Raw genomic sequence first — 17,334 nt, forward strand, 5'->3', positions numbered from 1 at the left:
AGATCAAATTACGACAAAAAATAACGCTTTTAAAATGTATTTTTTTATTTTTTTATTTTTTTTATTTTTTATTTTTAAATGTTTTTTAGTCTGTAACAGAAAAGATTTACAGTGCATAAATTTGCCAGAAATAAAAGAAAAAAAATGTACACCTTATATAAACTATAAACATTGTTTGACCCACTTGAACCATTTGATACTGAAAAATAAAATAAAATAAACGCATTAAATAATAATAAACTCATATTGATCGGCAACATTAACTCAAGAACACAACATATAAAACATTTAAACCTACAAAACAAAAATGAATAAAACTATTTGTGCAGAATTTTTTTTTTTTTAAATCAAAATGAGGAAGAATTAATGGCTACAAGGAACACATTTTGGAGTGCACAGCTTTTTGAACTAGACTTTGAACGATACTGCATGGCTGCATTAAGGCTTTTCACCCCCCCACCATCCCAATTTAAAATACTTTCAGAACCTGATCACATTTATTTAACTGTTTGTGTCACGGCGCAATTGCAATCCCTTATGCCTTCTGCTGCAAGCTTGGCTGGCACTTTCGCTGCTCGCCATGCGCTGCAAAGCTGCAGGCAATCAGTAATCAGCACACCTGGGACTAATGAAGACGGACATCATAAAGACCAGCGGACCCGAAGATCCAGTGCCGGAACGTAGTTCACTCCCCGTAGTAAGCATCCCGTCTTTGGCTTCCCTCCTCCGTACTTGCTCTCTCTTTGTGACTTCCCCGTTTCCATGTCTTATGCCCTTCGTGTTCCCTGCAGTGCTTCTCCTGTTACCCGTGATCGAGCGGTGTGCCTCGACTTCCTTCTGGATTCCGGACTGCCTCCCTTGATCCTCGACCCCTGCTTGGACACGGACCTCGTTGCTTCCCTCCAGCCTCCGACCGCATGCTTGCCCACGAACTTCCTTCTCGCCTTGCCCCTTTGGTCTGGCGAAGGATTCATCCAACACGCACATTCAACAAACTCTGGTAACATTTACATTATTAATTCTACACATCGTCTTGCACCATTCACTTAAAGTAGCATACACACCCCAACACTTCATCATCAGGTTCAATAAACATATTGAACTGATTCTTGCTGTTGTGTCAATTCCTTCCCCCGCCGTGCGTAAAAGTTTGTGTCAAGTTAGTCGATGACTAACACATGCCTCAAATAGCTAGAATTAGATTTAAAAGCCCACTCCCCTCAACATTAGAAATGTTTTTTATTTATGTGAAATAGTTTTTATACCTTCTTTAATCAAACTTGAATTTAATGTGATGTCTGTTTGTACTGAAAAAACCTAATTGGAAATAAGTTTGATTAATTTAATTTTTTTTTGTGCAAAATTAAACATGCAACTTTATTAAAACATACATTAAAACTGACATTAAGTGGGGACATTTGCCATTATAAGTCTTTTCAGGGATGGAGCATGAAGTGGGTTGGAATAAAGTAAAAGTAAAAGTAACATTTCATATTAAGCGCCCTGTCATTCATTAATTGACATTTTACATGTGCTTCTTCACACAAAATGGGGCCCCAGAGGGATCACGAGGCATATGTTTATATTTACATGGAAGAAGAAGAATGTATTTCCTACTTAACTCTACTTTCTGCATTTAATTATACATTATACAATGTTTCTCTTCTGCAGAATTCCTCTTTATTTAATTAAGTCTATTTTCTCTTCAATTGGTCAACGTGTTAAACACTAGAAATGAACAAACCTTATGTTGGCGTTGCTTGGTTGGTACAGCAGCTGTGCCAGCACCCTGGAGGTTCCAGGTTCGATCTCCGCTTCTTCCATCCTCGTCACTGCCATTGTATCTTTGGGCAAGACACTTTACCCACCTGCTCCCAGTGGCACCCACACTGGTTTAAATATAGCTTAAATATGTAGATAATGGATTTCACAATGTAAAGTGCTTTGAGTCTTTAGAGAAAAGCGCTATATAAAAAATAAATGTTTCGTTGTAGCAGAGCTTGGAAGTTGTCATGGTTGTGTCGGGTGTTGTTGCTCTGGACCCAAGGATGCAGTGACAGCAGCGAAGTGCAGGTAAAAATATTTAACTAAAACTAGAGCAACGGGGAAGCGACCAACAAGGAAAAATAGATACAACAAGCTTTGGCAAAGCTATAATGCATGGAGGTTCAAAGCAAACTAAGCAAAACAATCATCTCTTCGTTGGTAGAATCTTCTTATCTGTAAAACACGATTCTACCAGATATTCACATGTCTACAGCTCCTACCTAAAACCTTGTATAATAAATATTTTTTCTACAATAAAGTAACTCATTTGTGTAAGTGTGTGTGCATGTGTGCATACAAATGTGTATGATTTGGTGGTGTTGAAGGTTTCCAGCCTAGGGGAGTGAGAGGGGGCTTACCCTAATAAAGAGCATATGTTAAGACTGTCAATAAGCCAATTCACATCATGGATTCATCAGCTCATTAATCACAGCTTTCAGAATCACTGGAAGATATATCACTTGTTATTAAACGCCAACTCCCAATGATCAATGATGGCCTCTCTGAAGGCTGCCTGTGTAGACCAAAGATGCCATATTGTTATTAATTTGATCAAAACATTACTGTAACTCTACTGGCGGTCAAATCCGGCCCATGAATCAGAGCAGCCTGTGACTTCAGTTAAAACTAAGCAGTGACTGACATTTTTGCATCAAATCCCTAAAAAACACCAGAGCACTCTTGTCATATGGAGGATCTTGGACCAGTGTCCTTGTGTCATATAGGATATAGGATGTTTTGCAATAAGACAACATAGTGCCCCTGTCAAATAGAGGATCTTTGTTGAGCATAAACATATTCCCTGTGTATTAACTTTGCTTATCAATATATTAGCTATTTGCTGAGGTAAAATGTTTTCACTTCCAATACAATACCAATATTAAAGCCTTGAATTCTGGCCGATTCAGATACTGATTGCATACGACAGTGTTTTTCAACCTTTTTTGAGCCAAGGCACATTATTTTCATAAAAAACACACCACCAGCAAAAAAGGTTAAAAAATGAAACTCCACCAGGTTGTCGTGCCGTATTTTGAGTTTGTCGTTGTTTCCTATGTGTAGTGCTTTAGTTCCTGTCTTGCGCTGTTATTTTGGTGACCCTTCCTGTTTTGTCGGTGTTCTCCTGTAGCAGCTTCACACCTTCCTTGGAGTGTTATTGCCCTCACCTGCTTTGTTTTCGCAATCAAGACTATTTAAGTTGTGTGTACGCTATCCTTCTTTGTTGGGACATTGTTGATTGTCATGTCATGTACGGATGTACTTTGTGGACGCCGTCTCTGCTCCACACGCTGTAAGTTTTTGCTGTCGTCCAGCATTCTGTTTTTGTTCACTTTGTAGCCAGTTCAGTTTTACTATTGTTTTGCATAGCCATCCCTATGCTTCAGTGCCTTTTCGTAGCGGGACTTGCCTTTTGTTCATTTTTGGTTTAAGCGTTACATACCTTTTTAACTGCACGCTGTCTCCTGCTGTGCTCTGCATATTGGGATCACGACAAACCATCCTCGATGCGTTCCAACTTCTACAAAGCAATTAACCACCTGCTGCCACCTACTGATTTGGAGTATTACATGGTTACCCTGCCAAGCTCTAGACTGCACAGGCATTAGACAATTACGGAACATTATTATAATTATTGATTTGCAAAAAATATTTTTTGGACCAATTAGGTGAAGTTGCATAATTTTCCACGGCACACCAGACAATATCTCACAGTGGTTGAAAAACACTGGCATACGATATCAGCACAAATATTAGCGTACATACTTTTATTATTTTGTAGTGTTGAATGTTAGAAAAGGTTTGATCAAGTGAGATTACTCAAACCGAGAAAAATGGTAGTATACAAAAAAAACCCATTCATTTATTATAATGTGTCTGGAATGGTCTTACGCTGTTTTTAAGTTAAAGTGGAATGGTAATTGTCTCATTGGTGACACCCACTGGCCACAATTGCTCGTTAAGTTAGTTGAATGACGCAGACACGTTTGTTACTGGATACTTTCAAATATGCTTCTGCCATGGGGACTTTATATCTGTAAGTAATATATGGATTATAGTGTGTGAATGTTGTCTGTCTATCTGTGTTGGCCCTGCGATGAGGTGGCGACTTGTCCAGGATGTACCCCGCCTTCCGCCCGAATGCAGCTGAGTTAGGCTCCAGCACCCCCCCCGCGACCCCGAGAAGGGACACGCGGTAGAAAATGGATGGATGGATGGATGTAGACTGCAGCGTTGCTTATTTAAGGACAATGTCTCGCTTGTGTGCTATTGTGTGCTTAGCTGTTGTGTAGCTGCTAGTTCCAAGTAGTCTATAGCCTACAATGTTTACTTTTTGTAAATGACTTGACTAAAATACAAGAAACGACCAATATTGTGTGTTTATTCGAGGACATTTAGCTCTTAACTGGCTGTCCAACTTTGCACAAGCAAACACGCTGCAGGACTGCTTGCATCGGAGCTTTTATAATCAAGCCTATATCATCTGATACTTGTTTTTTTGCTGGTATCGGATCGGGACACCACTACTTATTACTATATTGGCTAGATGCTGAGGTAAAAAAGTAGATACCTAAAGTAGATACCTAAAGATAACTTATTGAAAAAAGAAAAAAAAAGAAAAGGCTTGATCAAGTGAAATTACTCAAACAGAAAACAATGTTAGGTACGAAAAACACCAAAGTATTTATTATTAACCATCTGAAATTAACTTATGCTGTCTTTAAGTTAAAGTGTAGTGGCAATTTTTTTTAGTGACACCTAGTGGCTGCAATAATTTGTTAATTTAAGCTCATGACACAGTACATTGACTGATGCAGACACATTTGTTACTGGATACTTTCTAAATCGCTTCTTCCTTGGAGACTTTGTATCTGTAAGTAATATGCCACCATAATTAAATGATACTTGTTTATATTGACAAATATTTTAGACTGCAATATTGTTCAATTAAGGACACTGATTAAGTAAGTTTAACTTGTGTGCTAATGTGTGCATAGCTGTTGTGTAGGTGCTAGATCCTAGTAGCCTATAGCCTACAATGTTACCTTTTTGTAAATGACTTTACTAAAATACAAGAAAATACCCTTTTGTGTGCTTTTTAGAGGACATTTGTCTGTTAACTGAATGTCCAGCTTTGCACAAGTAATGCAAGCCGAAACAATTCCGATTTTTCTGCTGATATCGGAATGTTATGTGATATCAGTAACAGATAGACAGCCCTAGTAAAAGGTGTAGCAGAGCATTGCATTGACATTAGTGAATGAAGGGATAAGTCACGCTTTTACCTTTATAAAACTCTGGCCCCCAGACCAAATGTTCATGATTAATGATATACATGAATGTGTCATGCAATATAAAACATGATTGACAGGGAGCAAACTGGTTTCATAAACATGTTTATTCAGCTGTATTTTGCCAAAGCTGAGTTTCTATGAGACAAGCATCATCACACAGAGCCACTTCTGATAATCCATTAATATGAATGCACAAAAATGGTCAGTCTCTGACAATGAAAGCATGCATGTGTTGAGAGTGTAAGTAGTTATGACTGTCATGCTTGAAAAAAAAAAGGTGCCCAAACAAGCGAGTTAAAGAGCATGAGTCCAGCCATTTTGTTGCGAGGAAGTGCATCAATTAGGCATCTGCTGCGTGTAGGAGGATGTCGGTGAAAACTGGGAATGGAGATGATAGGGGAATGGTCGAGAACTGACAGGTTCAGGATTGGTGTGTTAGACTGTGTGGCTGGCCATGATTTAGCTCTTGTTGACGGTCGCGTAGACAGCTTCGAAGATGGCGGAGAGTTTTTCCTTGACATCCGCAGCCAAAGGTGTAATCTTCTCTTTCAGAGCAGTGAGGTCGTCCGCGCTGATGGACTGTGCTTGGCCGTAGGCTTGCTTCATCTGTTCTTTGTATTCATTCACGTAGGGCTCAACCATAGCCTTCAACGTCTCCAGCTGTGTGTAAACCTTTTCACGGACAGCCTCGACCATGGGCATGAGTTTGGCCTTGGTCTCCTCAACGTTGACGGACACCTTCTCTTGAAGTTGGGCCATGATGGGCTCCAACTTGGCTTTCAGAGCGTCCATCTCAGCAGTGTGTTTCGCCTGGTATTCGGCGATCACGGGCTGCAGAAGAGCACGGTACTCTTCGATGTGTTTGTCAACGACCTTCTTCAGTTCAGCTTGTTGGGGAGCAAGTTTTTCCTTCAACTCCTTAATATCGTTGGCGATACTATCACGGATTGGCTGAACGGCGTCGGAGATGGTACCGACAACGCTGTCAGTCATGGGAGAAACGGAATCCTGCAGTGCCTTGAGCTGAATGTGGAAGTCGTCCAGGCGCTGGACAAGCTGGACTCTGGGTAAGAACAGAGATGAGGGGAAGAACACCTCTTTTTAACCAAGATAAACCCGCAAAAGAATAATAGCACAGGTATTTTTAGCAAAAGACCCGAGACAATGTCCATTGAAACTGCCTTACTTCAAGTCTTTGTACTCGGTTTCGTCAAGATTCTCCAGGGCTTTCTTTGCACTTTCCTTAATCTGAGTCAGGTAGACATCAGCTGCAGCCCGGACATGAGCCAGCTGGGAGGGGGCATCAGCCTGCAGGGAAGCAGCCTGGGAGCCTGTGGGGAAACATGGATGAAGAGTCTCGAAAAGATCGGAGGAGAAATTTCCACTTATTTAAATTGTCTTGAGTGCAATACTTACCAATGGCCAGCAGGAGGGCCAGTGCGAGAACAACAAACTTCATGATGGAGGTCTAAAGTAAACAAAAAAATGCTTTAGTGGACCATAAACACAACCTATTTGTCTAGTACATACAATATATACCCAGGTTAAAAAATGTTTAACACAACAAGCATTGAGTTCCTATTAAAAGAACATGTAATGTGGGTTGATAAATTTAAAGAGACAGCTCTGGCAGATTTGGACTGCTTGCTAATCCAAATCCAGGTATTTTAGTTAGATGCAATCATAGAATTAGCTCGTAAAACCCTCTGGAGAAGCAGATATTTCAACTCCGAGGCACATTTACTAAAAAGCAACAATTAAAACATTAAGGCATTAAACTCCTGAGACGAACTCAACACGACTACAAGTCTACAGCCTGTCCGACAGATCAAAAAGTTCTTTGGTCAGCCAAATCCCGGTTGCAGCTGCAGCTTGCCTTACCTGGTCAAGTTGGTGAGGAGACTGAACAACTCGAGCAGAAGGCCACCTTATATAGCGCTCGGATAAGGGATGAGTCCTCGCGTGGAGGAGGGGGGAAGGTGTGCGAGCTGTGTGTCTCCGTGGAAGTGGACCTCACCCCCAGACATCTCTCTCAGCAGGGGACTAAGTTGAGAGTTCAATGGTCACCTGCAGGGAGAACACTCAGTACGCGGTTGAGAAAAGGGATGGAATTTGTCGAACCGAGGTCTAATCTGGTAATTTCATTGACCATATTGATGAGGGTTTTTTTCTTTTGTAACAGGCGGACATGAACACTACTGTAGACCGTATGTAAAGGGAGTTCAAAACAGTTAATTTTTTTAGACATGCAGGGCGATTGAAAAGTAACTCCCTTTTGTTGTATGATTTGTACTATTATAGTCAAAAATTCTTATACATTTGTTTTATTTTTAAACATATTTTACAAATTATTCACAGTATTTATTGTATTTTTTCCCCTTTTTTATCTTTTAGATTGATTCATTATTTATACGTTTGGAGGCTCTACTGGACAACCATGCATGCCGAACGTCTTTTTATTCCACTCCAGCCACCCATGTGAAAAATAATTTAAAAAAATACAAAAATACAAATAAAAATGTCAAATAATATATAAAAATAAATAAATAAATAAAAACACTTCCCTCACACACACATTTTTTGTAAATAAATTATACAAATTTAAAAAAAGGAGTTGCTTTTCAATCACCCCGTATATAAAGTAAATATATAAGCACTGGAATACAGGACAAGCAAATGTGTATCAAAAAGTTTACTTCTTTTTGCTCCTTTTCATTCATGATTCATTTTAATGTTGTATCGATTGTTTTTTTTTGCTGTTGAGGGAGGGAATGAAAATGAAATTGGAAAAAAAAAGAAATTGGAAAGTTCAGCTGACTCTATTTGTACTTGGTGGGTTAAATGTTTGCAGCAGATGAGACATTCATCTTGGCACTATTATTGGTATGAAGCACACACACACACACGCACACACACACACACACACACACACACACACACACACACACACACACACATATATATACACACACACATATACATGCATATACATGCACACACACGTATATATATATATATATATATATATATATATATATATATATATATATATATATATATATATATATACATACACACACATATACATACATATATATGCACACATATATAAATAGATGTATAACATATATAAGATTTTATATAATCAGTTTATGAATCTGATGAAAGAATGAACTCTAATATAGCCACGAAAAGGACTTGATGCAATCAAATGTCCAAGTTGGAACTGATATCATGTGCTCGTGTACATAGACACCCACCATGAAAAAAGGACAAATTATCAACATAGACTTATCTCAGTTTGAGGATAACAACATGTGTGTTAGCAAAAGTGTGTGTGTGTGTGTGTGTGTGTGTGTGTGTGTGTGTGTGTGTGTGTGTGTGTGTGTGTGTGTGTGTGTGTGTGTGTGTGTGTGTGTGTGTGTGTGTGTGTGTGTCTGTGCTTGATTAATAGGTTAAAGAGTGTTGTGTGCCATTGCTGTTGTTTGTTGTCCTATCACTAGTGGACTTTGTCACCACGAATTCGTGTAATTCAATTCAACAAATGGAGATAATAAGAGACGTCTCCAATTGTGTGTTGACATAATTGCATACAAAAATGCGGGTGAATAAAAGCAAATTTATTGATGGGTCTTGTTTTGTACGTATTAATTATGCATTAGTTTGATTTGTTAATGCTGTGTGGGGAATGTTTATTAGTCGTCATTCATACGTGTCCATGCTTTTTAGCAATGTATCGAGTGGAAGCTTGTTCGTTTAAGGGTTACTGAGTGCAAAGTAAATCATTGTCATGAGCAGAAATTGGTTGATAAATCAGGTAAAAAATCAGCGAAACAACCTGCTTCCAAGGATTAGGTGACGTGTCCATTCTGTTTTGGACTTTGTGGCGTTAGCAATTCACATTTATGTCTGTGACATGGTTATATCTACACTTCTGTTAAAATGTACCAAGCAGTTGTTTCATTATTTTACATTAGTGTTGGGCAATACTACAAATCTGGGTATCGATCCAAAACCAAGTAGTAACAGGAGCAGTATTGGTCATACCAATGCTGACACTGATACTTATCATTTTTAAGATCATTGAAATATTGAATTTTTAACAATATCAAGTAAATATATATTTTTTTCTTTATTTCCTTTTATTACATATAGTACAATTTTTTGAGCCAAATAAAGTCAATAGTGCATAATAACTAAACATAATCAAAAATGACTATAGAATTAGCATAGCTTCCTTATTTTCCTGCGGCACGTGTCCATTTTGACAAAAAAACATACATGTACTGAATGCAATTGCATGTTTTATAATTTTAATATTATCTAATAATGCAACAGAATATTATGTTATCATTCATTTCAAAACATTTTTTGTCAAAATAAAAATAAATACTTAAATATTTGCTTGACTTATGATTTCAAATCAGGTTATCCATCAAGTTGTACACTGTACAAATGACAATAGACTTCAGGATAAAATTCTGGCGACTGAGCTGCCAGTTTTTTTTACCATCAAAACAACATTGGTACCGTTTTTCCATTCCCAGTAAAATACTATAAAAACAACCACCGTAGATTTTACGTTACCGTAAAAAACAGTGGTACTGTTTTTCCATTCCATTTACAGAAATATGCTGTAAAAATATTTACGGTAGGTTTACGGTAAAATTCTGGCGACTGAGCTGCCAGTTTTTCAAAGCTTTTTTTTAAAAAAGTGATCATAAAAATATTAATAACATAAGGTTATCATTAGAGATGTCCGATAATATCGAGCTGCCAATATTATTGGCCAATAAATGCTTCAAAATGTAAAATCGGAAATTATCGGTATCGGTTCGGAAATTATAGGTATCAATTTCAAAAAGTAAAATTTATGACTTTTTAAAACGCCGCTGTACGTAGTGGTACACGGACGTAGGGAGAAGTACAGAGCGCCAATAAACCTTAAAGGCACTGCCTTTGCGTGCCTGTCCAATCACATAATATCTACGGCTTTTCACACACACAAGTGAACGCAATGCATACTTGGTCAACAGCCATACAGGTCACACTGAGGGTGGCCGTATAAAAAACTTTAACACTGTTACAAATATGCGCCACACTGTGAACCCACACCAAACAAGAATGACAAACACATTTCGGGAGAACATCCGCACCGTAACACAACATAAACACAACAGAACAAATACCCAGAACCCCTTGCAGCACTAACTCTTCCGGGGCGCTACAATATACACCCCCTGCTGCCCCCCCAACCCCACCCACCTCAACCTCCTCATGCTCTCTCAGGGAGAGCATGTCCCAAATTCCAAGCTGCTGTTTTGAGGCATGTTAAAAAAAAAAGTGCCATGTTGGTATTTTTTTCCATAACTTGAGTTGATTTATTTTGGAAAACCTTGTTAGATGGTTTAATGCATCCAGCGGGGCATCACAACAAAATTAGGCATAATAATGTGTTAATTCCACGACTGTTTATATCGGTATCGGTTGATATCGGAATCGGTAATTAAGAGTTGGACAATATTGGAATATCAGATATCGGCAAAAAAGCCATTATCGGACATCTCTAGTTATATATATCCATCCATTTTCTACCGCTTATTCCCTTTTGGGGTCGCGGGAGGCGCTGGAGCCTATCTCAGCTACAATCGGGCGGAAGGCGGGGTACACCCTGGACAACTCGCCACCTCATCGCAGGGCCAACACAGATAGACAGACAACTTTCACACTCACATTCACACACTAGGGCCAATTTAGTGTTGCCAATCAACATATCCCCAGGTGCATGTCTTTGGAGGTGGGAGGAAGCCGGAGTACCCGGAGGGAACCCACGCTGTCACGGGGAGAACATGCAAATTCCACACAGAAAGATCCCGAGCCCGGGATTGAATCCAAGACTACTCAGGACCTTCGTATTATGAGGTAGATGCACTAACCCCTCTGCCACCGTGCTGCCCAGTTATATATATACACAGTATATATTTATATTCATACTATTTATCATTCAATGTTACAAGCGGCCCTCTGAGGGCAGCACAATTGCGATGTGGCCGCCAATGAAAACGAGTAGCATGTTTATCAAGTTCTCGTGCTGCAGGGATAATGACACTTGTAAGAAACATAGTTTATTTGCGGTTTATTAATGACTTAAAAACGGCTTTACATTGTGAAGGGACGTTAGCCGCTAGCGAGGACGCTACATTGCCTTGAGGACGCGTTCATCCCTATGTCGCTGTCAAATGTGCGGGACACAGTTCGAATGTATCAACGCGCATTATCACGATATGACAACGATATTAACGGCTCTATCGTTAGCCAAATTGATATCATCATCTATGTCACGCAACCCTAGTGCTCGCACTGAAGAAAAAAAATATTTTTGGTTTGGCCCCGCACTAAACCAATCAGCAAAGAAACAGTATTTTTTTGTGTACCTCAGTTTTCAACAAAATTTTGGCCACAATTTGCGCTCCCAGTTTAGGCATACAGTCTCAGTTATCATTCGGAGAAACACTGCGCATACCAAATTAGTCCACTTGAATCAAGTGCCGAGACAAATAAGCCAAGATGTTGGTGACTCAGTCTCTGTGCTTTTTTTTTGGTTGCATCTGCTAAAAACAACCGAATGGGGCCACATAAATAAGCAAGTGACACCACTTTGATTAAAAGAAGAAAAAAAAAAAAAAGAAGGTCTAAAACACAATGAAATTCAAAAATAAAGTTGTTGTCTTCGGCAACAAGAGTTTTCAGTAGAGATGTCCGATAATGGCTTTTTTGCCGATAGCCGATATTGTCCAACTCTTAATTACCGATTCCGATATCAACTGATACCGATATTTACAGTCGTGGAATTAACACATTATTAAATGATAAATAAATGGGTTGTACTTGTATAGCGCTTTTCTACCTTCAAGGTACTCAAAGCGCTTTGACACTACTTCCACATTTACCCATTCACACACACACTGATGGAGGGAGCTGCCATGCAAGGCGCTAACCAGCACCCATCAGGAGCAAGGGTGAAGTGTCTTGCTCAGGACACAACGGACATGACGAGGTTGGTACTAGGTGGGGATTGAACCAGGGACCCTCGGGTCGCGCACGGCCACTCTTCCACTGCGCCACGCCGTGGAAGAGTTTTATGCCTAATTTTGTTGTGATGCCCCGCTGGATGCATTAAACAATGTAACAAGGTTTTCCAAAATAAATCAACTCAAGTTATGGAAAAAAAAATGCCAACATGGCACTGCCATATTTATTATTGAAGTCACAAAGTGCATTATTTTCTTTAACATGCCTCAAAACAGCAGCTTGGAATTTGGGACATGCTCCTCAGAGAGCATGAGGAGGTTGAGGTGGGCGGGGTTGGGTGGGGCGGGGGAAGGGGGGGTAGCTGGGGTGTATATTGTAGCGTCCCAGAAGAGTTAGTGCTGCAAGGGGTTCTGGGTATTTGTTCTGTTGTGTTTATGTTGTGTTACGGTGCGGATGTTCTCCCAAATTGTGTTTGCCATTCTTGTTTGGTGTGGGTTCACACTGTGACGCATATTTGTAACAGTGTTAAAGTTGTTTATACGGCAACCCTCAGTGTGACCTGTATGGCTGTTGATCAAGTATGCCTTGCATTCACTTGTGTGTGTGTGAAAAGCCGTAGGAATCATGTGATTGGGCCAGCACGCAAAGGCAGTGCCTTTAAGGTTTATTGGCGCTCTGTACTTCTCCCTATGTCCGTGTACCACTCCGTGCAGCGGCGTTTTAAAAAGTCATACATTTTACGTTTTGAAACCGATACCGATAATTTCCGATACCACATTTTAAAGCATTTATCGGCCGATAATATCGGCAGTCCGATATTATTGGACATCTCTAGTTTTCAGTAAAGGTAAGATTTAGATTCCTACAGTAGCACCTCAACTTAAGAGTACCCCAATGTAAGAGAGTTTTGAGATAAGAGCTGTCTCGCCGCTATTTGCTATGCTTTCAGTTGCATGCAGAAATTTGAGTTACCGTATTTTTCGGACTATAAGTCGCAGTTTTTTTCATAGTTTATGAAAGTTGCCTAATGTTTTTTTCCTTCTTTATTATGCATTTTCGGCAGGTGCGACTTATACTCCGGTGCGACTTATACTCCGAAAAATACGGTACAAGCAATCTCACCGTGGACCCGGTAAGATCTGCCCAAAACATCTGGTGTTACTTGCTCGCACTAGCTCATAGCTGGAGAGCGACATAACTTTGTTTTTCCAAACACGAGAAGGCATAAAGTGATTGTGACGGACTTCGCTGAAAAGAAGTGGAGTGATATTCATTGAATTAAAGAAAGAAATCATCAAAAACATGACTTGGCGAAGCAATTTGACGTACTGTACTAGCTAGCCTGCAACATGCTGAAGCAGAATGAGTCTAACGCCAACCAAGGACGTTAAAATAATACATCAACGGTGGACATGTATCCATAAAAATATGAAAAAGCTGCTGATGGTGTTTTTGACACAAAAGGAGATACCATAGAAGTCCATTCTCCAAGGTAAATATGTACTTTATTAATATATTACTTCATAAAACTAATGTAGTTGTTAATCGTACATTAAATTGTATTGTTTAATACAGTCTGTTTTATTTAAAAGTTAGCTTTTCTTTTTAAAGGGCATGTTAGATTGATTTCTATGGGAGACGTTGATTCGAGATACACATGTTTTGAGTTTAGAGCTCCGTCACAGAACCGATTCAGCTTATATAGCCTGTGCTGTCACTCTCCAGCACTGTGCAGACATGTCAAATAAGCATGATCCACAGGCCATATCATCCGCTCTGACTTCAGAACTGCTGACCCGGACTAAAATGGGCCTTGACAGAGACATGACTTTATCTGCAACAGCAACCTTTGAGACTGCATGCAGCCGACCTCATTGATTTGGCATCGGCCCTGGTGCTCCTATCTCAATGAGTGCCATAATTGTTATCAAGTGGAGCATGACAGCTTTAAGTTTTGCTCGTTTCATAATTCTTCAATAAGTGAGCAAAGTTGTACAGAAGAAAAACAAGAATATTTCTACACAAATGTATTACAGATATGTCATTTTTTAATTGAAAGAGCATAAAGAATATATAAGTAGTTTGTGACAAAAAATATATATTAACAAGCAAATATGAGAAACAGGCAGTACTTATTGTAGTTTGTGCAAAATCAAGGGAATAAAGAACTGAAGATGATTAAGAACATAAAACAAATGTAATATTGACATTAAATTAAATTATAATGTGAATTTTCCAAGAACCCAGGATTCAATTACGATTCACAATCAAAAACGATTTGTTATTCAACATGAGTCTCGATTCAAACCGATTCTTGCATTATATTATTTGATATTGAAATTATAATAACACCTTTTCAAAACAAGTTACGAGTTACAAAAGCTCTCTTGGCTGGTGATGTATGACATTTACTATTATTTTCAAACTCTTTTATTTTGATAGCCTTTCATCGTTTTTAATTGATTCTTCAAAAAAATCGTATCAGAAACGAAATAAGTAAGAATCGCGATTCGGATGGGAATTGTTTTTTGCAGCAACCCTAATAAACATAAAATAAAACAAGTTACAATAAGTAGGGGTATTATTTATTTCTCTATTCAACAATAATCTCGATTGAAATTGATAATCGTATTATGTTATTTGTTACAAAAAAATTATTTTTAAAACCTTTTCAAAACAAGTTACAGGATACAACAGCTGGCTTTGCTGGTAATGTACAACATTTACAATTGTTTTCAATCTATTCCATTCTAATAGTTTTTCATCTTTTTTCAAATAAATGTTTTTCATAAATCCTATCAGAATCGGAATAAGTAAGACTTGCGATTCGGATGTGAATTTGAATTTTTTTGCAAAGCCCCTAATAAACATAAGATACAACAAGTTACAATAATTAGGGGTGTTATTTATACATGAATAAATAAATAAACAGATAAATAAATAAATTCAGTGGAATAAACCCTTACACTATATTGTGGACTGATTCTTGGGGGGACGATTCGATTCACAATCGATTCTCTATTCAACATGATTTTGGATTCAAATCGATTCTTGCATTATATTGTTTGGTATAAAAATTGTAATAAAACAATTTCAAAACAACTTACATGATAAAAAAAAAAGTGCCACTAGCTGGTGATGTACAATGTTTACAATTTTTTTCAGTCGATTTTAAATAAATGTTTAAAGATATTTTTTATTCGTTTTAACCCATTTTTTAAATAAGTCATATCAGAATTGGATTAAATAAGAATTGCGATTTGGATGTAAAATGATTTTTTGCAGCACCCCTAATAAACATAAAATACAACAAGTTGCAATAAGGGTGTCAATTATTCATGAATAAATAGATAAATAAATACTGAAATAAATAGAATTGAATTAACCCTCAGAGTATATTGTGAAGTGATTATTGGGGGGACGATTCAATTCACGATCGATTCTCTATTCTCGATTCAACAGATTCTAGCGTTGTATTATTTGGTAAAAAAATTATAATACCGTAAAACCTTTTCAAAACAACTTACAGGATTCAAAAGCTCCTCTTAGCTGGTGACGTATGATGTATACAATTGTTTTAAATCGATTTATATAAATAATTTCATTGTTTTCCATTGTTAAATTTTTTTTTTTTAAATCATACCAGAATCAGAATTAATAATGCAATTTAGGCGTGATTTATTTTTTTGCAGCACTCCTAGTAAACATAAAATACAACAAGTTACAATAAGTATCGTTGTTGATTATACAATATATTAACAAATGAATACTGAAATAAATACAGTTAAATTAACCCTTGGAATATATTGGGAACTTTTTCGTCCCTTCTGTAATGATGTGGAGGTGACGAACCCCACGATGCAGAGATGACAGGCGGTGTACAAGAAAACATGGTTTTAATGTTAAAAAAAAAGGTGAAAACTAAAAGGCGCACAAGGCGAAGGCACAACTTAACGCAGGAAACTAAAGCTAACACTTAGCCTGAACTATGGACATGAAACAAAAAGTCGCTAACTGTGGCATAAATAAACAAAACTTACTTGGCAAGGCACGAGCAGCATGAACTAAGCATGAAATCATTAGCATGAACTATGGTATCTCCAGAAAACAAGCATGAACAGAGCATTGCACGAAACAGGGAGTCCACAGCATACAACAAACAATACTCCAGCACTGACTGGAGGGCAAGGCAGGTTTAAAAAATGCCTCTGATTAGTGCTCGGGCAGCAGGTGAGCGGGCGAACACTAATCAGAGGCAGGTGGAAATAATAAGTAACCATGGTAACTAAAACAAACAAGGGTGCACAAAAAAAGGGAACTATGAAGTCCAAAACTAACAGAACATAATACATGATCCGGGACATGGATCATGACACCTTCGGGTACTGTATTTTTTTGACTATACAGTAGCTTTTGTTGTGTTGCTATGATTGGAATTATTTTTTTCCTGAGAGAGTTTTTTATGTTCAATTCCGATATTATTATTTAAAATTCTTTAAGATGTCAATGGTGCTCTGGGTATTATTTTAGCCCAGTTAAGTAGCGCCAGGACAAAAAGGTCCTTCAGGGAGTTCCATCCATCCATTTTCTACCGCTTGACCCTTTTTTGGGGTCGTGGCGTGTGCCGAGTTTATAAAAAAAAGGTTTCATTAATTTTATTTAAATTATTGATTTTATCTCATTTATTGTATTATTTTAACTATCTTTTTTATTTTTACATTTTTACATTTTGTGCTCAAATCTCTTAATCAACTTCAGTCCTAACATGTCATGTTTTTTATTATTATTATTTTAACACTTTGAAAGACAATTTTAACTAATTATGTCATTTCTTTATTTTTAAACATGTTCACAAAATAAAGCCTGAATATACATAAGGTTGGTCATACATTTTGATGCATTGTTTTATATTTTGCTTCAGGGTTAGGGTGACTCATTTTATGCAAATGTTTCAAACTGACAT

General features: G+C 37.9%; 1 protein-coding gene across 1 annotated transcript; it reads right to left on the bottom strand.

The window, feature by feature from the left end:
- Positions 1 to 5,425: 5,425 nt before the first annotated feature.
- apoa1b (apolipoprotein A-Ib) lies at positions 5,426 to 7,307 on the bottom strand. Its single transcript, XM_061925549.2, has 4 exons — positions 7,221 to 7,307; positions 6,756 to 6,807; positions 6,526 to 6,670; positions 5,426 to 6,402 (listed from the first exon to the last, which is right to left on the bottom strand). The coding sequence occupies exons 2-4, from the start codon at positions 6,796 to 6,798 to the stop codon at positions 5,799 to 5,801; spliced, it is 792 nt and encodes a 263-aa protein (XP_061781533.1). The 5' UTR covers positions 6,799 to 6,807; positions 7,221 to 7,307; the 3' UTR covers positions 5,426 to 5,798.
- Positions 7,308 to 17,334: the final 10,027 nt, after the last annotated feature.

This window comes from Nerophis lumbriciformis, linkage group LG30, assembly GCF_033978685.3.
Source record: "Nerophis lumbriciformis linkage group LG30, RoL_Nlum_v2.1, whole genome shotgun sequence".
In the NCBI taxonomy this organism is placed as follows: Eukaryota; Metazoa; Chordata; class Actinopteri; order Syngnathiformes; family Syngnathidae; genus Nerophis; species Nerophis lumbriciformis.